Raw genomic sequence first — 27492 nt, 5'->3', positions numbered from 1 at the left:
TGAACTTTAATTCAGACCAGGAACAATAACTTTCTCGCCAGTTCCCATGATGTACTGGACCTTCTAAACATTTCATATTTCTCCAAAACTACTGCTTAAAATTAGTGAAATGCCACAAGTTGATTCTTTAACTTTGCTATAATTTGGGCCACAGGTACTCTACTTAGTAAGATCAATAGTCAACCTGCCCTTTGAACTCCAGGTGGGGGGAGGGTCTCTTGTTGCTCAAGCATTCTTTTAATTTAGTTTTGACGTACAGGCCTTTTCAGCCCATGAGTCCGCACACACCCCCCCCCCCCCCTTAATTTACGCCCCATTAACCTACAACCCCCGGCATGATTTTGAAGGGTGGGAGGAAACTGGAGCTCCTGGGGAAAACCCACGCAGGCACGGGGAGAACGAGCTTATAGACATCTCGGGATGTGAACCCTGGTCCTGATTGCTGGTGCTGTGAAGGCTTAGTGCTGACCGCTATGCCAACCGTGCCGTGCAGTTTTAGAAAGCTGCTTATCTTGCAGTGTCGAAGGTGGTTTGTAAAATGGGGGGACTGACCCAAAACTTAATAATGTTTCCAGAAATAAAGGCATGATAAATGTATGTTAGCTTCTGCATTCATGAATGATCTGGGTAAGTGGCAAATTTAATTTTACTTAGTAGTTTAACTTGTTTGTTTTGTTTCCTCTTTTATTTCATGCACAGCATGTAACTCATCTTGCCAGACTTGCCACCTGGACAACGAAAAATGCCTGAGCTGCGCTGAAGGCAGGGTTATACACCATGGGAGGTGTGTTTCACATTGTCCGGAAGGCTCTTACAGAGACGTGGCCAACAGATGTGCAGGTAAGCGCCAAGACAGAACTTAGGAGGAACAGCACTTTTCGCGTCAATAAGAAAAATTTCCAAATTTGAAGCATTTTCACTGTTCACACAAAGAGTACTCTGCAAGAGCAGATTAGCGTCATGCTGAATTTGGTTATTTTTATATTTATCTTTGCAGTGCTGCAATTACAGGAGTTGATATCCTTTGTCATGTCATAGCACAGAGTAGTACAGGAAACCATTTGTTATAACCAGGAGATTGAAAACATGGCTGCATGGTGCACCAGCAACAACCTTGCACTCAACATTACCAAAACCAAGGAGCTGATTGTTGACTTCAGGAAGGGAAACCCAGAGATGAACGATTCAGTGATCATTGGGGGATCAGAGATGGAGAGGGTGAGCACATTTAACTTCCTTGGGAGTCACTATCTCAGAGGATCTTTCCTCGAACCAATGCACCAGTGGCGTCGTGAAGAAAGCAGGTCAGCGCCTCTACTTCCTCGGGAGTTTGCGGGGGTTGAGTATGATACCGGAAACCCTGACAAATTTCTACAGAGATGTGGTGGAATGTGCGCTGACTGGCTGCATCATGGTCTGGTAGGTGGACACCAATACCCCTGAGTGTAAAGCTCTGCAAAAGGTAGTGGAGACAGCCCAGGACACCAAAGGCAAAACTCTCCCCACCATTGAGTGCATCTACCGGGAATGCTGCCATCGCAGAGCAGCAGTAATCATTCAGGGATCCACATCGGCCAGCAAATGCTCAGTTCTCACTGCTGCCATCAGGAGGTCTAGGTGCCATGAGACTCACACCACCAGGTCCAGGAGCAGCTGCTCCCCCCTCCACCGTCAGACTCCTCAACAACAAACTCAATCAGGGACTCATTGAAGGACTCTTACTTTGGCACTTCCTTAAAAATGGCAGCGCTGCCAAAGCCGCTGTAGCACGCAGCAGGCTGCTGGCAACTCGAGGCGAGCAACCCACGGAAGCTGTGGGCCGCTGGAGACTGCTGTCAGGTGACTCATGCCATGCGGTGGGCAGCTGGAGACTGGCTGGTGCCAGGTATCGGAACCGGGGTGCGAGGAGCTGGCGAGGGCGCTGAGAAGTTCCTGACCGTGTCGGAGGTTCAGATCTGGAACTCGGGCTGCCAATAGCTTGGACTGAACTCTGTGTGGCTGCCGGGGCTGATGAAGTGCTGGGGGGCGAATCTGCAGACACTCAATGATTTTTGGGCGGGGGGGGTCTCTCTTTTGTTTCTCTCTTGCTCTGACTGTAAGTCTGACTGTTGGAGGCGCTTAGGCAATTCCTGCCGGTGACAGATCTGTCTGCCTTGCGGCAAAGCAGAAAAAAAAAATAATTCATGTGATATGACACAGTTTTATGACTATGATACCAAATGAATCTTGATTTTGTTTCCATCGCTCTTTCTCTCTGTATTGCACAGCCTGTTGTTTACATTTCTTTATTTGTATGTTGAGATCGTTTTTGTTTTGCACTGCCAGCTAAGTGGTGACTCTGCCTCGCCCGCAGGGAAAAAAAGAATCTCAGCGTTGTATTGTGATGTCATGCACTTTGAGTACTCCGACAATAAATCTGAAATCTGTTAACTTGAGCCCTGGAAAATGTTAGAAGGAGAAGCATTTGCTGCCTATGAGAGGTCGCCTAATGATCCAGGTGGTAGGATGAGTTTCCTCCTGAAAGGCTGAGTTGCTGTGAGCAGAATTGATTGGACTGAGGAGTATTACCCTCTCCCAGTGGAAAAGCCTGTCTCAAATTGCACGAGACAAATTGCAGCATTTGTTCTTGTCCAATATAACCCATTATTTCCAGCTTGGGGAGACTGTCGTGCATTAAAAATCATTTTCTCTCCTTTGAGACATTTCCTCTTCTTTTTGCTTCGTATTCATTGCAATTCACACCACTTGTCTGCCAACTGCTGCTTATCCTCTACGAGCTATTGGTTAGGAGCAGACAAGTGGAATGCGTCTGTGGGCAAAGGTGAGCCTGAAGGTTGAAATTAGATTCGCAGGAAGCCAAGGCCCAGCGTGGAGATGAGAAGTTGAGGGCCAATGCTATGCTCAAAGACAGCAGATGTACTGGATAGGACGGGCAAATGGGAGGAAAGACCTGTGGTTTAAATTGCATGTATTTCAATGCAAGGGGCACATACGGTTAACTGGATTTTTGGGATAATTGAACACGGGCTTTAAGCAGCCCGGGCGGGTCAGCAGAATCGGTTAACGGAAAAAAACTGAAGATCAGCCGCCGCCGCCGATCCCTGGCACCTCCCCACCGCCATCGCCGATTCCTGGCAACTCCCCACTGCTGATGCCGATCCTGCCCGGGAGGCCACTCTCCTTGATGACACCAGAGCAGTGGAGAACAAACCAGCAGGGTCAACGTCATAGGGGTGTGGGAGGAGGCATTCACGGGCTAAGGTCTCCTGCACCCAAAATGAGTAATTGTACCCCCCTACTTTCCCCCCCCCCCCCACCCCTACATCCCGGTCTGACACTGCTGCTGCCAGCACGCCCCACCACACCCAGGCCCGACTCTGCCGCTGCCCAACACACCCTCCTTTGCAGGTCTGATGCTACCACTACCACCCCCTCAGTTTTAAGATGCTGCTGTCACCACTCCCCCTGGCACCAACCCAGTCCGAAACCACACCACTGCTCCTGGTCTGATGCTGCAAAAAGGTCAGTGCCCCCCCCCTCCCCACTGCAGTTACCGTAATGCCCCTTGAATAGAACCATAGAACGCTCCAGCACAGATAACAGGCTATTTGGGCCTTCTAGACTGTACCAAAACTTCATTCCACTGGTCCCACTGACCTGCACCCATTCCATAACCCTCCCAAACTCTCCCATCCATGAATCTATCCAATGTATTCTTAAAATTTAAAAGTGAGCCCGCATAATACCACGTCAGATAGCAGCTCGTTCCACACTCCCACTACTCTCTGAGTGAAGAAGCTCCTGTAATGTTCCCTCACAATCTTTCCCCTTTCTCCTCAAAGCCATGTCCTCTTGTATTTATCTTTCCTAATCTAAGTGCAAAGAGCCAACTCGCATTTACTCTGTCTATACCCCTCATAATTTAGTAAACCTCTATCAAATCTCGCCTCATTCTTCTGTGCTCCTAGGAATAAAGTCCTAACTTGTTTAATCTTGGACACCGATTCTGAAACCAAGTAGAGTGGAGGGTAAAGATAAAATGGAAAGAAAGAGGGGAGGGAGTTACTGGAAACTAGGTCTATCTCCCCATGTGCTGCCTGACCCGCCGACTTTCTTTAGTCGCTCACTGATGGCTTGAGATTTCAGACTGCTTCTCTGAGCCGACATCTAGCCGTTTGGTGTCTGTCTTCCCGGCTGGCTCTGAGCTCTGTTGTTACCAAACTGGTGCCAACAGAGTGTCAGAGCACATTGGGCAAAATTTTTTTTTCAACCTGTGATGTCATTTTGCCACTGAGGAAAAGTTCAGATAACTGAGAGTTTCCGTTAAGTGGTTTCTGGATATCGGGAATACACTGTATAACAGAAATATGGCTGAGAAAAGGTTGTGACAGATAATTTTTTTTTTCATTGCATATAAATTGTGGCAGGTTTTTTAGTGTAGGTCACAAAAAGATACAAATACTTCACAACGCAGATCTCATTTAAAATGACGGAGCTCTGCTCAAGCCAGACAGTCCAGGCTCCGAGTGCCTTTGCAAAAACTTTGACAAATGCCTATAAGGACTTCACAAGTAGGTGTTAATTGGACAAGCTGTGGAGTTATGGATTATTGTTTTGGAAAGCAACAGATGAACAGACTCAGAAGATTAGGTCCAGTGCCGTAGTCTGAGCGCAGTTTGATGTACTTAAAGGGTCATGTGGTTTTCTCTGAGAGAGAGAGAGAGAGAGAGAGAGAGAGAAAGGTAATTCAGTTCTACAGTTCAGCAGCAGCAGTTGGGACTGGAACAGGACAAGCTGGCAAGCTTGTGGAAAAACCCCATTTGGAAGCCGGGTTGTGAGTTCTTAGTTCAGCCTGGTCAAAGCCTTTGTGGTTCATACAAGAGGAGAGAATGGGCTGCCTAATCTTTCACTTGAGATAAGGGAAACAAAAAGGAACTCTGTGGTGACCTGAACGAAAGAGGTTATCATCCGGAGAACCCTGAGGTGGCAAGTTTCTTCAGCAAGACACTGAAGTGGCTAATCGGAAGAGGTCAGTTGTGGGTGTCCAACGAGCCAGAAATCTCTCTCTGAAAATCGACAAGAACCTTCCTGAGCGGTAACCGTTTCAACCTTTCAAGCACCAAAGCCTGGTGAACTTTATAAATGTTAAATTCTGTGCACAGTATAAGAATTGCCTGCAACCAGTGAACTTGGAGGAGTGAGAAGTGAGATTGGACTGTGAATTAAATAATTTTCTGAACTTGCACACACGTGCACTTAGAATTAGAATAGGGTTAAGTTAGGTTAGTTAAGTCAATATTGATAAGTTAAAGTGTGATTCTGTTTTCATGTTCAAAGATAATTAAAAGCAACTTTTGTTTTAAGTAACCATTTGTCTTGGTGAATATCTATTGCTGCTGGGTTTTGTGGTCCGCTGGGCTCGTACCATCATGAACATACCACAAAATTTGTTATTTTGTGGCAGTGTTACAGTGCAAATATTGCCATAAAGTTACATTTAAAAATGGCTGAATTAGTCCAAAAAGAAGAGGAAGTGAGGCAGTATCTGTGGATCATTGTCCATTCAGGAATCTGATGACAGAGGGGAAGAAGCTGTCCTTGTTCTGATGGGTGTTCGTCTTCAGGCTCCTGTGTCTCCTTCATTTCCGATGGTAGCAGTGTGAGCAGGTCATGGCCTGGGTGGTGAGGGCCCTTGAGGATATATTCTGCTTTCTTAAGACACCACCTCTTGTAGATGTCCTTGATAGAATGAGGACTGATGCCCAAGGTGGCATTCAACTGCATTACATTAAGTAAATCCTTTGAATTAATTAAGGTAATTAAGTCAGATTGCCTATCTTGTTTTGGTGAAACAGAGAGTGACGGCAAATTGTGCATGTGTTTGTATCAGGTGCACCTCGTTGCTCAATGTTGGCCTCCCAGCAGGTCAGGAGCAGGGCCGGCATTGACCTCCCAGCAGGTCAGGACCAGAACCGGTGTCAACCTCCCAGCAGGTCAGGAGAAGGACGGCCATCGATCTCCCTGCAGGGCAGGAGTAGGGCCGCATCTTCCTCCCAGCAGGTCAGAAGTGGGGCTGGCATCATCTTCCCAGCAGATCAGGAGTGGGGCTGGCATCATCTTCCCAGCAGATCAGGAGTGGGGCTGGCATCATCCTCTCAGAAGATCAGGAGTCGGGCTGGCATCATCCTCCCAGCAGGTCAGGAGTGGGGCTGACATCTTCTTCCCAACAGGTCAGGAGCTGGACCAGCGTCAGCCTCCCATCATGTCAGAAGCAGGACCAGCATTGGTTTCCCAGTGTCAGGAGCAGGACCGGTGTTGACTCCCAGCAGGTCTGGATCTGGGTCAGTGTTGGCCTCCCAGCAGGTCAGGAGCAGGACAGACATTGGTCTCCCAGCAGATCAGGAGCAGGACAGGCATCGGCCTCCCAGCAGGTCAGAAGTAGGGCCAGTGTCAGCCTCCCAGCAGGCCAGGAGCAGAATCGACGTCGACCTTCCATCAGGTCAGGAGCAAGACTGGCGTCGACCTTCCATCAGGTGAGGCGCAGGACCGACATCAGCCTCCCAGCAGTTCAGGAGCAGGACTGGTGTTGGCCTCCCAGCCGGTCATGAGCAGGACTGGTGTCGGCTTCCCAGCAGGTCATGAGCTGGGTCAGTGTTCCAAATCACAATGGGGTCAATGACGTCGGCCTCCCAGGTCAACAGCAGCAGGGTCATCGGCCTCAATAATTCTTTAATCTGACAAAATCCGAATTCCAAAAAGTGTCCAGACCCAAGGTTTTTGGATAAAAGGTGAGGCAGCTGTACAACCAGTATTTTGGGCCTGAAACGTTGAGGATATACCTTTGCCTCCTGTAGATGCTGGAGCTATTGAGTTTCTCCAGTACTTTTGCACATTTGTTTTATTTCTTTGACCGCAAGATTTTGCTTAATTCTTCTGTTGTATTTATAATTTTTTAATTTAAATTATATTTACAGCACAGTTGAAGTTGATCCTGGCCATTTAAACTCGTTCTGCCCAATTACATCCAAATTTTAACCTGCGACCCCCACCCCATCCCCTTTGTGGGAAGAAACTGGAGTCCCCCTCCCCACCCCGGGGAGGACCCACGCGGACACGAGGAGAGCGTGCAAACTCATTGCGGACAGCGCTGGATTCGAAGCTGGGTCATTGGCGTTGTAATAGTGCCATGCTAACTAACACTGGTTTTGATGAAACAACTTTGTTGAACCGAACTCTGATTTCTGAATTTTGTTATGCTAGTTCCTCATTTCAGCCCAGAAGCTTTGCTTGCAGTGGTTTATCGGTCATCTTAATGGTTTTAAATTCAAAATATGAATCTTGAGGTTCTTGTGACCAAAAAATCCGATCTGAAATCCGACTGACCTGAACTGGAGTTTCTGGTCACAAGGACTTCAAAAGACATTTTTCAAATTTAAAATGTTAAAGCATTTGTTGGTGAACTGCAAACTAAAGAGAAAACTTGTTTTGTTTTGCATCAGTCTCAGTAATTATTCCTCTTCCTCTTCTTGAACACTATGCCCTGACCCCGTTATCACTCCAGCTCCTCACACCTGCCTGGGTTGGTGGAGGAATAGGGACCACTCTCATGTTTCTTGTCAACACTGCTGGTCTTCGGATCGAAGTGGGTCAACGAACAAGCCTTCCCACTTCTCATCCTTACCCAATGATCAGGGGTATCTGTTTTCACAGCCTCCCAGTGTCCTGAATGATCTGTGAACATCCATAGCTGTAGCACTCCACCCGCACCAACAGAACTTCCCTCCACAGCACTGTTCAAACATGCTGTCAACCCAGCATGTTTCAGTGGAGTGCGAGCATACACTTGATCATAGAGTGAACCGATGGTGTTCGCCAAAAAGATGGGCAATGCTGGTAGATGACACTTTCCAATCTCTCGTACTTCCCAATCTCAAAATGCATCATCTTCACAGAAAAGTAAGCGACGACATTCCAAGTTACTATCTTATTAATCCAATAAATCAAACTCTGGAGATGCAGCTGTGAATAGCTTTAATTCATTGATATAAATGGACAAACATTTTGCATAACTTCTCATCAAGATTTTCATAACTTGAGTAAATAAAGCATTCTGTGTATAATGATAACAATATTCTTCTTTAAACAAATATAAAAGAAATAAAATAAAGAAAATTATCTCGAGAGCTTACATCTCTGTCATCATTCTTCAAAGAATGAAAGCAAGCTCCCCGTACGCCCGAATATTACGACATATGATATTATAGTCACTCTGGTAACATTACAAACAATTTTCCTTAAAGGAATAGTCATAAAATTAACTACAAATCAAAAACACAAGGTGTTAACTTTACAATGCCCTCTCCCAACTCTGGTCTGTGCAGTGTGACCTCTCCCCTGTCTGCTCTGTTTATTCTGACCTCTGGTCACAATCTTCCAAGCAGAGAAGGATCATTCCCCAACCATTCTCCGCCTCCTATCTCTAAGCCATTTTTGGACCCAATTTGGCAGCTTGCTACAGATCCCATGTACCTTAATCTGGACCAGCCTACTGTTGTTACCTTAGGAAAACTTTGTTTCAGTTTTTAGCATCTGTAGTCCTGTATCTCCATATGCGTCCACCACCCTGTCATCGTTAATCTTAGTTACCTACTTAAAAAATTCAATCAAATTAATTACACAGGATTTTTTTCCACCCTCACAAAGCTACATCGACTATCCCTGATCATTCCCTGCCTTTTCAAATGTATATGTTTCCAATCGCTGAGAATTTCCCTCCCACTAATATAAGCCTCACTGGGCCATAGTTTCCTGGCATGTCCCTGCTACCCTTCTTAAACAAAGGACAGCATCAGCTATCCTCCTGTCTTCTGGTGCCTCACCTGTAACTAACCATGAGGCAAAAATCTCCATCAGCGCACTAAGTAAGTCTTCCCTGGGATAGATCACATCCTCCCCTGATCTCTTATCAACTTTTGTCTTCCATGATTTCTGTCACTTCCCCATTGTCAACACTGACGAGCTCCAAACTATCATTGCACTCTCCTCTCCCTGAACTTGTCACGGTCACGTACTTACTTGTGTCAGGAACGGTGCCAGTTGCCGCTGATAACATTTGCAATGGTGACGCATGGGAGTAATAGCACACATGTAAAGGCAGTGGTGGATTAAACATTAGGCCGAGTACGCCTAGGTGACTGGAAGGGAGGGGGGTTCGGCAAGAGCAGGGACCTCAGGCTCCCAGCAGGAGCGGAGATCTTGGGCTCCCGGTGGGAGCAGGGACCTCGGGCTCCCAGAAGGAGTGTTTGGAAACCCCATACATGTTATTTAACATGTCACTTTATTCAACGGTGGGTGGGCTAGGGAGAGCAAAGTCAGGGGGTGCCTTTCTATAGCTCAGCCTAGGAGTCGGGATGCTGGCTAATCTGCAGGCTGCGTACATTGTGATGGATCTTGGACGGAGAAGGTGGAGATAGAGAGGATCGCGATTACCCTGTAGTGGAGAGTCAGTGAAAAGGTCAGAGGGGGTTTGGTTGGGTGCTGTTTGGTGGGATGAAGAATTCAGTGTTGTGTCTGAAGGGAATAAAGAGCGTTGATTCTGTTTTGGGCTGAAATAAATGAGGGAGTGTATTCTTTAAATTGTGTGTAAACTGGGTAAATAACTGCAGTTACAAACTCACTATCTTGCTCATCCTTCTCCTTTGTGAACACAGAAGAGAAACGCTCATTTAGGACCTCTCTCACATTCCTGCACACTCTTCGTGAGATCTTTTTTCTGGCTCCTTTGTTGCTCCCGATCGAGGTTGTGTTGAGGTTTTTTTTTATCTTACTTGCCCATGGTATCTCCTGATCACTTTTTTCTCTCCTGATCACTTTTTTCTCTCCTAAGATTTTTTTTTCTCTCAAGTTCTCTCTCACGATCTTTGTATCCCTCAGAAGACGGTTTTGATTCTAGTTGACGATGCCCGTAGAGGCTTTCAAATTAGGACGACAAGGGAAGTCAGTCTGCTCCCCTGTGGCTGCTGTGAGTGATAAGGGGCCATTGGCATGGCACTTTATCAGTAGCATATACCACACCCACCTTCTGCCTTTCGCAGAGGGAGTGAGTGTTTATGGTGATGAATTGATTCCTCCACCTCAGTGGTGCTAATTGTTGGGAGTGAACTCATCCAGGCAAGTGTGGAGTATTCTGTTTGGACTTCTAACTTGACGGCTTTTAGACAGAGGAGGGCCTTTCACCAGAGCCAGGAGCTGAGTTGCATGTCACGGAAAATTAGCCTCTGCCCTCCTTTTGCACCACCATATTTGTTTCTGCTCCTAGTATCTTCCAGCCACTGATCACCCCCAGGACAGTGACCAATGGTGATACCCATGGTCATGTTATTGGAATGTTAACGGAGACGTGATAGACGCCCTCTCGTTGGAGTTGGTCGGTGCCGAGCACTTGTTTGATGCCTCAGTCTGACTTTGGACAGTCCCTACTGTTTATTAGGAAAGATGGTTGATTATGTGTAAATGGAGCTCAAGATAGTGCAATGATCAATAAATGTTTCCATTTCTGACCTTATGAAGGGAGAACGGAGAGAAAGATACTTGGGATGCTTGGAGCTTGGGCAATGCTCTGAACAACTTCTGAATGATATCCTGGGGCTGGGATAATAGCCCTTAAACCAACATGACCATCTTCCTTTGTACTATGGATATCTCCATCTCTGGGTGAGATTCCCCTTGATTTAATACATTTTTAATTGGTTTCTCAGATGTGACACTTGGGTGAAATATTGCTTTGATGTCAAGGTCAATGTATGTCCTCTCTCAAAAATTCTACTTTGTTGTCATGTTTCGGCCAAGTGTGTCACGAGAATTGGAGTTGAATAGTCCTTGCAAACCCCAAACTGAGCAAAGATTACTGGGTAGATTGACTGTGTTGCACATTGGCGGGTACCTTGTCTAGTTCTCAGGATCCATTCCCATGTTTGTCAATGGCACTCAAAGCAGTATCTTTAAAATCTCAAGTTTCAATTTACCATCATTTTATTCTTTGATATATTTGACAATTGGCAATCTTTGAAGATTTAAATTCTATTCAGGTTCTAGGTCTCCATGCTCCAGGTTTTGCTTTTATTTAAAAAGATTTTTTGTCTGTACAGTAATATCAAGTTGATCTATCCAATGAATTTGTTTACTTTAAAATGAGGTCTTAAAGTGCCAATATAAATACAAGCATACCCTCTATATCATGGTGTGGAAAATCACTGGTTTTGATATAACGCAGATTGAAATTTATGACCTGCAGTTTTTAGTTTGCAACGTTAAAGTTTTATTGTTGTTGCTATTTAAACCACCTCATAATTCTTTGCAAGACTCGAGTTTAAAATATTTTAAATATAGGTGCTGAGCTGTGGAATAGAGAGGATTAAGTGGCTGTAATTGAAAGTTATCTATCCCGCGGCGGGCTGCCTTACACTCATGGAAATCTGCTTTCTCGTCTCTGCTCTGATGCGGCAGACCGGCGAGACTCCAAACCCACTGAACAACACCAGTTTGAACGGAGGGGAACCCCTGGAACTTGCTGTGGAATAGAGAGAGTTAAGTGGCTGTGTTGAGTTATTGCTGTCCCCGCTCTATCCTGCAGTGGAACTGATCTAATTTTGGTGAAAGTCTTGTGTGGAGTGATTTGACGCAAATTTACATTGAACAAGTATTTCCTTAAATAAATGATGTTCACTTATTCCCATTAAAGATAGTTTTGTATATCCCTTTTGTAGGATTGGAACGAATTACATTAAAGTGCATTGTAATAATGCTTTGAACAGTATAGTTTTCCACAGCACTGAACTTGCTTGGAACGCATTAACCGCATTGTACAAGGTATGCCTGCATAGCCATGCAAGATTTGTGGAATTACTTTCCCACGAGCATTCGATGTAGGTAGGCGGACTCATTAAAAAAATTGCAATTCGAGTCCCCCTTTGGAAGAGCTGTTCCCATCGTCTTAGACCTATCAGCAAGCAAGGCTCCACTTGGATGACCTCTTGCTAGCTGTTGAAGGGCTGCATAAGAATTGGCATCTTTCCTGCTCAGGGCATTGGACTCGGATCAAAGTCTCTGCTAAAACTTTATTTGGAAGTACACTAATAAAGACTTCAAAATAAAAATAAACCTTTGGCCTTGGCTTCTGCATTAGTGTGTGCAATCAGAATTTAACCCCACGGTGACAAAGCACGGAATTTCTTGGTGTCTCCTTCTGCTCGTGGAATATGAATTCTGCATCATCTAGTTAAAAAATAATGAATGCAATTCTGCAAATAAATAGATATGAAAGAAGCCTTTGGGAGTTGAAGTTCTGACCAATTATGTGTTTTTTTTCCTTTTTGTAACGTTAACCCTAATAATCTCACTTTATTTATTTAGAATAGTCACTTTGTTCAGCAAATAACGAATCAGATATTCTAGGGGGAATCCAGGTTTGGCTTTGTGTTTCATCTGGCTACGTTCCAAAAGACAGCTCTTGGCCACACGCTTGGGAGAAGGCACATGTCTTTTGTCCCCATCAGAAAATTCCTCGTGCTGTTGTGTGCGTTCGAGGTCTCATTTGCAAAGGAAATGCAGGCGAGATGCTGTCAGGGGCTCTTGCCGAACTGCAGTACACAAACATGCTGGACCACCTGAGCAGGCCACGCAGCATCCAAAGGGTCAACAATGTTTCAGGCCTGGACCCTTCGACAAAAACAGGCAGACACCTGAATAAAAAGGAAGGCTGTTTGGTGGGGGAGCAGGGAGGAAGGGGTGCACAGGCTAACAGGTAAAAGATTGTAGGTGGGAGGGTAGAAAAAATTTGAGGGGATAGGTTTCTGATCGTAAAAGCAAATGAAAGGGTGGAGGAAAAGAGACAGAGGAAACAAGAGAGACTTGAGGGAGGAGCTTCAGCATCCAACATATTAACCACTGTAAATTCTGCCAGCTACAACTTGACCCGTCCATCAGACACATCTTCCCCTTTCTACTTTCTACAGGGACCTTTCCCTCCAGGAAACCCTCGCCCACTCATCCCTTTCCACCTCTCGCCCCCTCGGCATCTACCCCTGTGACCGCAAGAAATACTACACTTGCATCAACACCTCCTCCATCACCACCATTCAAGGCCACAAACAGTCCTCCCCAGTGAAGTGGTGCCACTTGTGAATTTGCTGTGGCCATCAACTGCATTCAGTGGCCTCCTCAACATCATGGAGATCATTCGGTTGAGTGCCTTCGCTCTGCTGCAATAGCTAGGATCTCGCAGATGACAACCACTTCAATTCCGCGTACCATTCCCACACCTGCATATCTATCAATGGCCTCATGCACGGTCATCCCGAGGCTACCTGCAAACCTGAGGAGCAACACCTTGTATTCCATCCAGGCGCTCTCCATCCAGGCAGCCTTGACATCAGCTTCTCCAATGTCCATTAATCCTTATAGACAACACTTTCCAGGTCCTAGTATTTCCTAATTTCAAAATGTGTCATCTTCAAAGTAATGTGGGCGATGATATTCCGAATTACTACCTTACTAATCCAATAAAGGTAGATACAACTTTATGCAGCTTTAATTAGTTGATAAAACAGATAAACATTTTGCATAACTTTACATTAAGATTTTCATAAAACAAAGCATATATTGTATTTAAAGATATAATGATATTTAACTTCAAAGAGATATACAAGAAGACAAAAGACGAATTCAAAGAAAATTATCTCGAGCTCACGTCCTCTTCATAGTTCATCGAAGAATGAGATGCAAGCTCTTGGTCCACATAGATATTAAGACATATTACATCATAATCACTACAAACAATAGTTTTCTTAAAGAGACGAGCATAAAATTAACTAGGAATCAGAAACACAACGTTTTAACCTTTACAACCCTCTCCCCCGAGTCTCTCTCTCTTTCCTTAACCCTCTGTCTCCTCCAGTTCGTCACCCATTCCCTCCCCTCCCCTACAGAGAGCTACCCTCTTCCCCATCACCTCAGCTTCTTTTCCTCGCGACCCTCCCACCTGTACCGACCTATCGCCTGTTAGCCCGTACCTTGCCCTTGAGCGCCATGTGCATACCTTTGCGGGTGACTGTTGTAGTTCTACCTTCCGATTGTTGTCAAATTACACGGAACCCCACAATGAATGGGGTAAACTCATTCTGTGAGGAGAACTGCAGAAAAGAGCGGGAATCCACTCTTCTCATCTTCCCGTAGTTTTACACGGGTTTTGGTAATGGTCTAAATTACATTTCTAGCCTTCATCGTGGTTAAGTGGAGGAATCTAACACAGAGCAGAGTACATATTAAGAATCCTGAAAGCATTGATGTATGAAAATTCTGATGACAGAACATAGCAGAGGAGCAGGCCTTTCCCTTCACAATGTCTGCACTGAACACAATGCCACGTTAGACTAAATATTTGGTGCATAAGCTCCTCCCTTTTCAAATGTCTAAAGCCCTTTAAATGCAACCATCGTATCTGCTACGACTGCTACCTTTGGCAGCATGCAAGGTTGAGAGTGTTTCAAAAAAGGTCAATGGCTCCCGTTGGGTCAAGAATGTTTTGAGAATTGCCGTCTCGTTGCGTGGGCCCATTCCTCCAAAATACGCGGCCGCCGAGCATTGCGGTTAGGGTTAGGGTTAGGCAGGATGTTTGTGCTGTTGTGTCAGAGTCAAAGCAATCAATGTGATTCACATCTGTCCACTTGCAAATAATTAGGGTTAGGGTTAGGGTTAAGGGTTAGGGTTAGGGTTAGGCAGGATGTTCATGCTGTTGTGTCAGAGTCAAGGGAATCAATGTGATTCACATCTGTCCACTTGCAAATAATGAGTTTCTCCTACATTTGTATTATAATAAGAGTATCCGGAATTCAAGCAACCGGCAAAAAAAATCGAGGAAAGTAAGTGAAAAGTTAAAATAAATATGAATCAAATAGATGTTAAAAAAATGTGTCATTTTAAAATTGGCACGCCTCCCTGTTAGTTCGCCAATTCACCACTCACACACAGGTGATACATGCAACCAGATCCCCCCCATGTGAACAATGTAAACAAACAGAGATTCCATTTTTCAGATCATTATTTCGGACAGATTTTCCCCATACACATTACCATGATGAAAGAGAAACAGCCAGGTAGGTGTAAATATGTAGTGCTTCGGCTTAAGCAGGAAATGGAGATATTTAAGAGACTTGGAAAAGGTCTTATGGATCATCAATAAACTATGACATGAAGCCACAGTCTTAGAAAATTAAGAAGTTTTATATGAAGTCCGACACTGTTAAAAGTGTTGAGTGACGTCGCACTCTTCATACTTCCAAGATGGACTCACTGGACCAGGCTTGTTTTGAATGGTTTCATTTGAAAAGGTCAGAAAGTCATTGCATATCAGGACCCAAGCGGCAAGAAAAAGGACTTCTACGAGAAGATGAATATTGAGACACAGTGCTCTTTTCAAGTGGCTGGCTTGGCAGATTCAAGATTTGTCATGGGTATCCGTATATTAGACTTGTCCGGTGAGCAGAAATCAGCGGATCATGAGGAAGCGGACAAGTTATAGTTAGGCATTATAAAAGTGAGACTCAAGCAACCGGAAAATACATTTATCCAGCATCTACCAATCTCCACTGGTGCAGAATACCAGGGTCTTTACCGTACTTCTTGCTGTGTGTTCAAACAGCCAAGCCTTCAGGTTGGTTTTTAAATGTGGTAAGTTATAGGAATAGATCAAAGCAAATTGTGCTGTGTCCATCAATGCAGCTGGACCTGTATTGTTCCTGTTCTTGATTGGTGTCTTTATAAAATTGGAGCCACATTGTAAAGTATGATTGGAAAGGGAACGTTCTCAATGAGAAAAGGCTAAATAAGCGATAGTTTTTAAAATAATTTTATTTAATTGTTTGCATCATTACAGGAAAAAATGAATAGAACATTAATCAAATATCCATAGCCAATGACACAACAAAAGTATTTTTATATTTCTCTCCCCATCCCCCCACACCCAAAAGTAAGAAAGAAACACCAACCATTTAATATACAATAATATTAGCACAGCCAATCATTAATTGTTATTAAAAATGACTAATTAAGAGGAGTGGATAAGATAAAAGAGGTGGATGGAAAATTATCCATAAAATCCATATCTAGTTTCCAAATACCATAAAAAAATTTCAACTCGATTCCTTAAACCATACGTAATTTTTTCCAAAGGAATACAATTTCGTATCTCATTATACCATCCACTTAATTACACTTCTCTGTCATATTTCCACGATATTGCTGGACATTTCTTTGCAGTTGCTATTGCAATACTTTAAAATATTTCTTGGTTTTTGTCCAATTTCAATTTTATATCCTTTTTCATAAATATCTCCAAGTAAAAATATTCTTGGATCCTTTGGCATCTTTATCTTCATAATTTGCCCTAACAATTAACTCAGTTCATTCCAAAACCTTTCCACTTTTTCACAAAACCACACTGAATACAAAAAAAGTCCCTATTTCTTTTGCATAAGTAAGCAAGAGTTGTGGGCAAGCGCTGTAACAGGTCTATTATAGGCAGAATGGGCTGAATGATCGCCTGTGTAGTATTGGTTATGTAAAATAGTCGCTGGATGTTGCTCACTTATGCTGGTGGGTTTTACACTATTGCTAAATCTTCAGCCGTAGCCTATTGCTTCCTTATTCGCATCCTCTGCTTCTGCTTTTTACAGCTGTTTTTTTTGTCTCTGTTTTAGCTTGCCATGCATCCTGTGCAACCTGTGCTGGCTCCGTCCCGGTGCTTTGCACCTCCTGCGTCAACCACCGGACCCTGCACAAAGGCCAGTGCCTTTCAGCCTGCCCCGAGGGATTTTACTCTGCAGCTGGGGTATGTCAAGGTAGGCAGCATTCAATTGTGGAAATGCTCTGCAATATTGTGGTTTGATGGGAGAAGCTGAAGCAAACCTCATTATAAAATCAATGCTGGACCACAAATTCCATTATCTTGCAAAATGTTTTCATGCAGATTTTTTTCTTTCCTTGGCTCCACATGTTAATTTTGGTGCAGATACCACAAACTTCTCATGACTGACTTCAAGGCCTCTGTTGACCAATATTCCATAGAGATACAGCATGGTAACAGGCCAGCCCATGAGGCCACACCACCCAAATGCACCCATGTGGCTAATCAACCCACTAACTCTTGTTTCTTGGGAGCATGGGAGGAAGTCAGAACACCCAGAGGACATCCATGCAGACACGGAGATAATGCTCGTGCACTTTCCAGACAGCAGTCAGTTTGAACCAGGGTCACTGGCACAGTAATGGCATTGTGCTAACTGCTATGCCAACCATGAGTCTATTTTGTACTCAGTGCCTACCATACTGTTTGGAGGAAGACACTTTCTTTTCTCCTTTATTTGCCCATTGCTCTACAGATTTACATTTGTAATCAAACAATTCACATATAAGTACACTTTCCAGATTTTACTAAGAGCTATTTGTTTATATTTTGGTTTGACCCTGTAGAAATTACAGTACTTTTTATACATCGTCTCCTCATTTCAGGGCACGGTAATATTTTATACATCGTCTCCTCATTTCAGGGCACGGTAATATTTTATACATCGTCTCCTCATTTCAGGGCACGGTAATATTTTATACATCGTCTCCTCATTTCAGGGCACGGTAATATTTTATACATCGTCTCCTCATTTCAGGGCACGGTAATATTTTATACATCGTCTCCTCATTTCAGGGCACAGTAATATTTGAGATGTACATTAAAGTAGTTACGCTTAGTACTTTGTTGCATATCCCTTGCATGCAATGACTGCTTGAAGTCTGTGAGTCATCAAAATCACCTGGCGATGCTCTGCCAGGCCACTCCTGCAGCCATCTTCAGCTCCTGCTTGTTTCGGGGGCTGGACCCCTTACATTTTCTCTTCAGCATATGGAAGACGTGCTCAATTGGATTTAGATCAGGTGACTGACTTGGCCATTGAAGAACTTTTCAATATTTGGCTTTTAAAAAAGCTCCTTCAGCAGTATGTTTGAGATCATTGTCTTGCTGTAGGATGAAGCACAGGCCAATGAGCTTGGAGACATTCACTCATATTTAAGCACATAAGATGTTTCACTGCACCTCAGAATTCCATTTTGCTACTGCCATCCAGAGTTATATTATCAATGAAGGTAAGTGTGCCAGTCCCTGCGGTAGCCATACATGCCCAGGCCATACCACCCCCCCCCCCCCCCCCCCCAAACCCCACCATGGTTTGCTTTGGATTTTGGGCAGTTTCTTTACACCGCCACACTTTGTTCTTGCCATCATTACCAGTTAATCTTGGTCACATTTGTTTGCAAGACCTATTTCCTGAATTCTTAGGCTCTTTTAAAGACTTCTGGGCAAACTGTAATATGGCCATCCTGTTTCTGGCTAACTAGTGGTTTGCATCTTGCAGTGAAGCCTCTATATTTCTGTTCATGAAGCCATCTGCGGACAGTAGTCATTGACGCATCGACACCTGCCACCTGAAGAGTGTTTCCGATCTGTCAGACAGGGATTTGGGGAGTTTTCTTCGTTATGAAGAGAATTCTTCTGTCATCAGCAATGGAGATCTTCCTTGGCCGACCAGTCCCTTTGTGGCTACTGAGCCCACTAGTACACTCTTCTTAATGATGTTTTGTACAGTTTATTTTGGTAATCCAAAGGTTTGGGCGATGTCTCTCACTGTTTTATTCTTGTTTTTTAGCCTCATAATGACTTCTTTGACTTTCATTAGACCATTTCAGATTGCCCAAAAGTTGAGATGTAAAGGCAGAGAAACTCCGCCAAAATGCATAATCACCTTCCTTTCTGAATGTGCGGAGGAGGTCTCCAAGCCGCTTATTCCAACCCCTCTCCGAGAGGGATAATCTCCGCAGCGCAGCCCTCCGCCGATCCATCTGAATGTACACCCAAGCTAAGCGGCTGTTTAGGGGTGGGCTGATGATGCCGTCAGCCTGCGACCCATCTCCCCATTCACCCCTCTCCCTCCAAGTCAGGGACAGCATGGAGCCCTCTGGGCAGCCGGGACCATCAGGGCAGCGGGAGCTGTCAGCAGGGCAGCTGGTGTGGGCTGGGACAGCCACACTGGGCCGGTTCGGCCTTCAAGGCCGCTCACTGCAGCTCAAAACGCGGCAGAGCAATGGCCGTCTTCCCTACCCATAATCCCCCCATGCAGCTGGAACTGTTCTGGGAACCACAGAGCGGTTTCAGCTGAGTGGGGGATTATGGGTAGGGAAGATGGTCATTGCTCTGCCGCGTATTGATGATGGTTGGCGCTAAGGCACCAGTTGCCCCACCTCCGTCGGATCCAGAGGGCGCTACGAGGTGCCTCTGCTTGTGATTGGGTCGCTGGAGCAGCAGTTTAGGGCTACTGTCTGAAAGGTAAGTTCCCATTTTTCTATCTGCTCCGTAGCTGGTCTCAAGGTAGAGGCCCGACATGAAATGGCCTAGACATAACTCTTCTCCTCATGTTGAAAAATGGCAACTTCAGACTCCGAAGGAGATCAAAAGCTTAGAAGCAAACCCAGCTCTCTTATACCTGCACCAGCGAAGCAATTAAACATATCTAAGTACCAACAAACACCTGTGAAGCCAAATGTCCCAAACATTATGGTGCCCTGAAATGAGAGGACTATGTATAAAAAATGCTGTAATTTCTACATGGTCAAAGCAAAATATATACAAATAACCATGAAAAAAAAATCTGGTATGTGCTCTTTAACTACGTGTGAATTTTCTGATTACAAATTTAAACCTGTGGAGCACAGGGACAAATAAAGAGAAAAAAATGTCTTTGTCCCAAACATGGAGTGCAGTGTGTGATGAGTGTACATATGCAGTTAAATTCTGCAGCTGAACAGGTACTTTGCCAAAATAAACCTTTAAAACCAATTAAAAAACCACTGCTGTAGTATACATTGAATTAAAATGAGACAATAAATATTTCAGGGTTATCCAAGTGCAAAAAAAGTGACAAAGCTATTGAGCAGGCAGTTCTTTTGTGGTGTTGATGCAGTCCTTGATTTGTATGACAATTGGAGGTTCAACAGTCTGATAGTTGTTGGAAAGAAGCTGTTCTGGAGGGGCCTGGTCCTCAGGCTTCACTATCTTCTGCTGAAAGATAGCAGAGCCCTTTCATGCAGTGCAGTGAAAAAGCCTGACTAAAGGCAGAGATTCTCCACCCTTATGTCAGGAGACTTAACTCTATGTTGCCCCATGGCCGGCTCCAAGGCGCTGACTTCAATCCCTCTTGGGGAAGGATAATCCTAATATGAATGTACAGCTGCTGCAAGCGGCTGGTCAGGGGTGGGCTGATAACGCCGTGATGACGGGGTTAGCCAGCGACCCATCACCTTCTCTCTCCCACCCACTCACCCCTCTCCCGCCATGACACCTTCAGGGCGGGGGCAGCTGGTGGAAGCTGACATTAGGAGGGTTGGTGGGGGGCCGTCAGGTCAGTGTCGATTGGCAGTGGCCATCAGCGCAGGGGCGGCTGGCGGGAGAAGTCAGGGTGGAGGCAATCAGGGGGCGGCCAGTGCTGCTCCACCGGCTGCTCTGGCATCTCACTGGGCCGCTTCAACTGTCGGGGCTGCTCTCTGCAGCTCAAAACGTGGCAGAGCAATGGCTGTCTTCCCAACCCATAATCCCCCACACAGCTAGAACTGGTCTGGGAAACACAGTGCGGTTCCAGCTGCGTGGAGGATTATGGGTTGGGAAGATGGCCATTGCTCTACCACATATTTATGATGGGTGACGCTACAGCACCAGTCGCCCCGCCTCCATCAGATCCGGAGGGCTATACGAGACACCACTCCACATGAATGCGAAACTGGAGCAGCCTTTTAGGGCTCGACCATGTAAGGTAAGTTTATATTTCTCCCTCCATGTTTACACCCGGCCTTCAGGCGGATGCTTGGCATGAAAGGGCCTGGTGAGAAGATGCTGTGACCAGGGCGATGGGGGTCATTTGTGATGTTGGCTGCCTTCTTGAGGCAGTGCTCGCCACGGTTCTTTCAATGGATGTGATGTCGGACTATGACTGACCTGGCTATGTTTGTTATATTCTTCAGCCTTTGATGTTGCTGGCTGGTCAAATTTCCAAAGAGGTCGAACCATAGAACATTACATCACAGAAAACTGTTCGTTCTGTGCAGAAACATTATTCTGTTCGACCCATTGACCTGTACGCACTCCATAACCTTCCAAACCTCTCCCATCCATGTATCTATCCAATTTACTCTTCAAACTTAATATTGAGCCCACAGTTACAACGTCAGAGGGCAGCTCGTCCCACACCTCCACCACTCTCTGAGTGAAGAAGTTCAAAATCAGGATTTATTATTATGAACAAGTCGTGAAATTTGGTGTTTTTGCGGCAGCTTCACAGTGCAAACATTCATATTATAACCATCCTACAAGTTTTCTATAAGCAAAAGAAATAACATTAGCAGTGCATGAAAAGTGAGGCAGTGTCTTTGGTTCATTGATTATTCAGGGAAGAAGCTGTCCTTGTGCTACCAAGTCTCATATTTAGGCTCCTGTACATTTTTCCACGATGTAGTAGAGTGAAGAGGGCATGCCTGGGTGGTGGAGGTCTTTGAGTATAGAAGCTGCTTTTTTAAGTATGTCGATGTCCTCGAGGAAGTGAAGTCTGGTACTTGTGATGTTACAGGCTTGAGTTAACAACCCTCTGGAGTTTATTCTTGCCCTGAGAGTTGGTGCCTCCATACCAGGCAGAATGCTCTCCACGGTACACCTGCAGAAGTTTGCAAGAGTCTTTAGTGACATACCCGAATCTCCTCAGACACCTCTCAAAGTATAGCCACTCGCGAGCCTTCTTTGTGATGGCATCAAAATGAAAGCCCAGGACAGATCCTCGGAGATGTTGACACCGAAGAATTTGAAGTTCTTGACCCTCTCCACTACTGACCCCATTGATGAAGACTGGGTCGTGATCCCCTGACTTCTTTCTGAAGTCCACAATCATCTCCTTGGTTTTGCCGACGTTGAGCGCAAGGTTGTTGTCATTACACCATTCAACAAGCTGATCTATCTCCCTTCTGTACACTTCCTCATTGCTGTTTGTGATTCTGCCAACAACTGTGGTGCCGTCAGCAAACTTGTAGATAGCACTGGAATTGTGCCTGGTCCCACAATCATGAATAAGCATGCATCCTTAGGATGCGCCTGCTTTGATAATCAGTGAGGAAGAGATGTTGTTTCCAATTTGTACTGACTGCGGTCTTTTGATGAGAAAGTCAAGGATCCAGATGCAGAATGGGGTTCAGAGGCCTAGAGTGTTTAGCTTGTAATTCCCCCTAAACCTTTCCCCTTTCACCTTAAAGCCATGTCCTCTCGTATTTATCTCTCCTAATGTAAATGGAAAGAGCCCACTCACTTTTACTTTGCCTATACCCATCATAATTTTCAAAACCTCTATAAAATCTCCCCTCATTCTTCTACATTCCAAGGAATAAAGTCCTAACCTGTTTAATCTTTCCCTGTAGCTCAGCTCCTGAGGACTCAGCAACATCTTAGTAAATCTTCTCTGCACTTTCAATCTTACTGATATCCTTCCTGTAGTTTGGCGATCAGAACTGCACACTATACTCCAAATGTGGCCTCACCAAAGTCTTATACAACCTGACCATAACATCCCTGTACTCAATACTTTGATTTAAGAAGGCCAAGATGTCAAAAGCATTCTTTCAGCGTCTGTGGAGGTAAAGGGATTATCAGTGTTCAGGGCTGAGTCCCTGCATCAGGACTGTGAATGGAGAGGGAAGATAGCTGGCATAAAGAGGGGAGGGGAAGGGGTGAGACAGAGGCCACGATGGACTGAGGAAGGTGAAGGATGACAGGTGGATGGAGCCAGGTGTGGAGGAGAAGGGGTGGAGTTGAGAGACAGAGGCAGGTGGGTGATAAGTGAAGCCACATTACAGGAAGGATGTGGCGGCTTTGGAGAGGATGTAGAAGAGCTTCACAATGTTGCCTGAAGCAGAGTGTATTCGCTGCAAGAGAGGTTGGATAAACTTGTTTTTTTTTTCCTCTGGGGTGTCAGAGGCTGATACGTAGATGGTTTATTTTTCCCCCAAATACTGGAGGACTGAGCTTTAAGGTGAGATGAGATTTATGGGGCAGATTTTGTATTCACCCAGGGAGTAGTCAAGTGTCTAGAAAGCACTGTCAGGGAGGTGATGGAAGCAGATACAACAGCGATATTTCAGAGGTATTTAGAAGGACATATGCACAGTCAGGGAATGGAAGGATATAAACCATGTACATGCAGAATAGTTTAATTTGGCATCAGATTGTGGGCCGAATCGCCTGTAACTCTGCTGTTTTGTTCTATTTTTTTTCATGTCTTACTCTCACCTTTCTTACTTTTGTTCTTAATCAAACATTAATCTATATGCAATTTGAATCTTAAAGTATTCTTCTTTCTGTATGCATTGTGATTCAAATGCTGCATTGTCACCAGTGCCCAGTAGGGAACCTGGGCTTGAAAGGGGCAGATCACAACAGGTCTGTGCTTGTAAGCCTGAAAATAAATCAGGAGGTTTATTGGAAAGGTGAATTACAGAAACCACTCACTCCAGAATCAAGGGATCATTTGGAAAGCTTTGCTTGGTGAAATGACGTGCGAACATCCAGGAAGGACATTAGATGACTCATTTTCCATTTATGCAGTATTCTGCTGACTGAATCTATGGTGTTTCAGAAATCCCAAATTTAAATATCTGCATGCTTTAAATCTGCTGCTGTGCAATCTGTTGCCGAAATAAATCAAGGTTAATGCAGTCAGAGACTCCCACTGGTAAATAGGTAGAGAATGAGCTGGATAATGATATGGAGGTGGAAATCTGTTCTGTGGAATTGGCAATGCGAATAATTAGAAACAAAATAGTTCTTAGTCATGCTTTGAAAAATTACTGTAAAATATTCCAGTAGCAAATGAAGTCCAAGTTCAAGTTTATTGTACAAAATAGCGTTCTCCGGACCTCGGTGCAAAAACATGCAAACACACAACCAGACATAACACACACACCGACAAAATATACATATGCAGTGCATATCTACACATAATGAAATAAATTAATGCTGTTTAACAAATAATAGAGTCTTGGAGAGTTTGTATGTGCAGTTTATTCAGTCGTTCAGCAGTCCCACTAACTGTAGTAAGAAGCTGCTTCTCAGTCTCCTGGTTCTGGCTCTGATGCTCCTGTATCTCTTTCCCAATGAGAGGATCTGAACGATGCTGTGTGTGGAATGGTAGAGGTCCTCGAAGATTTTGTGTGCCCTCTTCAGCCAATAATTCCAGTAGATCATGTCGAGGATGGGGTGGGGGGAGGGGAGAGGGAGACCCCAGTGATCATCATTGACTAAGAATTAAATTGTACAATTCCAACATCCAGAATAAATTGCAGGTTCCTTTGATTGAAACCTCAGGCCCATTAACTTGTGAACTTGGGCATCAAGTATAATATCGGTATCAGTTCTAAAGTAGGCAGACGTGACAGAAGGCTTGATCTCCGACTTTCATGATTCCCAGGATGTTGAAGCTAGCAGAGAAGCCTGGGACCTGTAAAACAAGTGCTGGAGAAATTCAGAAAACCCACCCAGAATGACTGAAAATATAAGCCAGCATATTATGGGGCCCTGATATCTGATTTATTCCGACAGTTGTAGCACACTACAACACCCAGAAGGCATCGAACCGGCCATGCTACGATGTCAGTGCTTGATGATGTTAGCACGTGTTGAGCACATGATTCTGGCTTTTAAAAGGTTGCATGGGTGATGAAGTTAAATCCGTTTGATTCACTCTAGAAATGCCTCGTGATTATTTTGACGCATCCACTGCGATTCCAGTGGCCACAATTGTTGACCCAGACGAGCCCAAAAACATATTTTGGGACAAATGTGGACTCTGCAGCCGTTGCTGTGAAGCTGCCACCTTTCTGGACAGCTGAGCCTGAACTCTGGTTCTCCAAAAGGCTGAAGCACAGTTTCACCTTCACAAAGTCGAACTGGACACCGCTCGTTATTACCATCTCGTCAGTGCCCTGTATCAGGCCGTCGCTAAGAGGTTGACAAACTAAAAGACAGATAAATCTTTCTGCCAGTTTTGGAGGGCGGGGGGGGTGGTGGGAGGAGGGTCCGGGTAGTGGTGCTATGGCGGCACAAACTCCCAGGAGACATCAAACCAGCCATGTTATGTCAGTGCGTGATGACATTAGTGCGTGTCGAGCGTGTGATTCAGGCTTTTAAATGGTTGCACGGGTGATGAAGAATAAATCAGTTTGATTCACTCTAGAAATGCCTCGTGGTTATTTCACCATGGCCACACAGTAACCATTGTTAATCTCATTTGCTATTGGTACAATACCTGGTCAGATATACTGATGGCGCAGTTATATCAGAAAAAATGTGGTTGAATAACACTAAAGGTCTTCCAAATATTCTGTCCATAATATTATTCAGCTATCGGAACTGATTTCCATTTCTCAAAATACGGCTTTATTTTAAAGTTTGTTTTTACATTCTGTTTTGCTTGCTGGCATTGTCAGGTATATTTGAGAAACCTTTTTTTTTGTGTGTCAGTATTACTAGCGAGTTTGATATTTATTACGCATTCCTCAGTGCATTGTTGGTATTGGTTTCGAATTGAGATTGATCAATGTAGAGCAGCCATTGTGGTGTAAGATGGGAATAACGTACAGTTGAGTAAGATTGTGGTGTTTATGGGGAAGTTGACTGTGGATAGACAATGGATAGATAGACAATGGATAGACAATGGAAAGCATTCACAAATCTAATGGAGAAATTGCAAAAATTGTTTATACCGGTTCAGCATAAAAATAAACCAAAAAAGGTGACTCAACCGTGGATAACAAGGGAAATTAGAGACAGCATTAGGTCCAAAGAGAGAGCATATCAATTGGCCAAAAAAAGTACCACAACCGAAGTCTGGGAGCAGTTCAAGATGCACCAAAGGAGGACAAAGGGATTAATCAAGAGAGCAAAAATAAATTACGAAAGTAAGCTTGCGGCAAATATAAAAACCGACTGCAAAAGCTTTTATAAATATGTCAAGAGGAAAAGATTGGTGAAATCCAGAGTAGCTCCTTTACAGTCGGAATCAGGGGAATATATAATGGGGAATAAGGAAATGGCAGACCAATTAAATTCTTACTTTAGTTCTGTTTTTACAAGAGAGGATACAAATAACCTCCCAAAGGATGTTGGGAAACATAGAGACTAATGCAAGGGAGGAACTGAAAGAAATCAGTATCTCTAAGGACATGGTCTTGGGGAAATTGATGGGATTGAAGGCAGATAAATCCCAGGACCTGATAATCTACATCCTAGGGTACTTAAGGAAGTGGCCATTCAGATAGCAGATGCTTTAAGAATTATTTTCCAGAACTCGATTGACTCAGGATCAGTACCCATAGATTGAAGGGTAGCTAATGTTACCCCACTATTTAAAAAGGGGGGTAGAGAAAAAGTGGGGAATTATAGCCTTACATCAGTAGTGGGCAAAATGATGGAATCCATTATTAAGGATGTAATAGCGGAGCATATGACTAGCAGAGAAAGGATCGGACGGAGTCAACTTGGACTTACAAAAGGTAAATCGTGCTTGACAAATCTATTGGAATTCTTTGAGATGGTGACAGGTAAAATAGATGGGGGAGAGCCAGTGGATGTGGTGTACCTGGACTTCCAAAAGGCCTTCGATAAGGTCCCGCATAAACGACTGGCTTCCAAAATCAAGGCTCATGGGATTGGGGGCAAATTATTGATGTGGATTGAGAACTGGCTGGCAGGTAGAAGACAGAGAGTTGGGATAAATGGCTCATTTTCTGAGTGGCAGGCGGTGACCAGTGGGGTGCCACAGGGATCTGTACTGGGACCCCACCTGTTCACAATTTACATTAATGATCTGGATGAGGGGATTGGATGTAATATCTCCAAATTTGCAGATGACACTAAGCTAGGAGGGGTTGTGTGCACGGAAGAGGGGGTCAGGAAGCTCCAGTGTGATTTGGATAAATTGAGGGACTGGGCAGATACATGACAAATGCACTACAATGTGGATAAATGTGAGGTTATCCACTTCGGTAATACAAACCGGAGGACAGATTACTATTTGAATGGCAATAGATTAAGAGATGGGGAAGTGCAGAGAGACCTAGGGGTTCTTGTGCACCAGTCACTGAAGGCGAGCCTGCAGGTACAGCAGGCGGTTAAAAAGGCAAATGGTATGTTGGCCTTCATATCAAGAGGGTTTGAGTATAGGAACAAGGATACCTTACTGCAGCTGTACAGGGCCTTGGTGAGACCCCACCTGGAGTATTGTGTGCAGTTTTGGTCACCTTATCTAAGGAAGGATGTTCTTGCAATGGAGGGAGTGCAGAGGCGATTCACCAGGCTGATAC

General features: G+C 44.6%; 1 protein-coding gene across 1 annotated transcript in view; it reads left to right on the top strand.

Moving 5' to 3' along the window:
- The window catches only part of fras1 (Fraser extracellular matrix complex subunit 1), a 642015-nt gene that overhangs the window by 326398 nt on the left and 288125 nt on the right, over positions 1 to 27492 (top strand). Inside the window, exons 16-17 of the mRNA XM_069926766.1 lie at positions 700 to 840; positions 16755 to 16895. Of these exons, the coding sequence (XP_069782867.1) occupies positions 700 to 840; positions 16755 to 16895 (282 nt within the window). The remainder of the gene's footprint in view (positions 1 to 699; positions 841 to 16754; positions 16896 to 27492) is intronic.

This window comes from Narcine bancroftii, chromosome 3 (assembly GCF_036971445.1).
Source record: "Narcine bancroftii isolate sNarBan1 chromosome 3, sNarBan1.hap1, whole genome shotgun sequence".
In the NCBI taxonomy this organism is placed as follows: domain Eukaryota; kingdom Metazoa; phylum Chordata; class Chondrichthyes; order Torpediniformes; family Narcinidae; genus Narcine; species Narcine bancroftii.
This window is presented reverse-complemented; position numbering and strand designations above follow the sequence as displayed.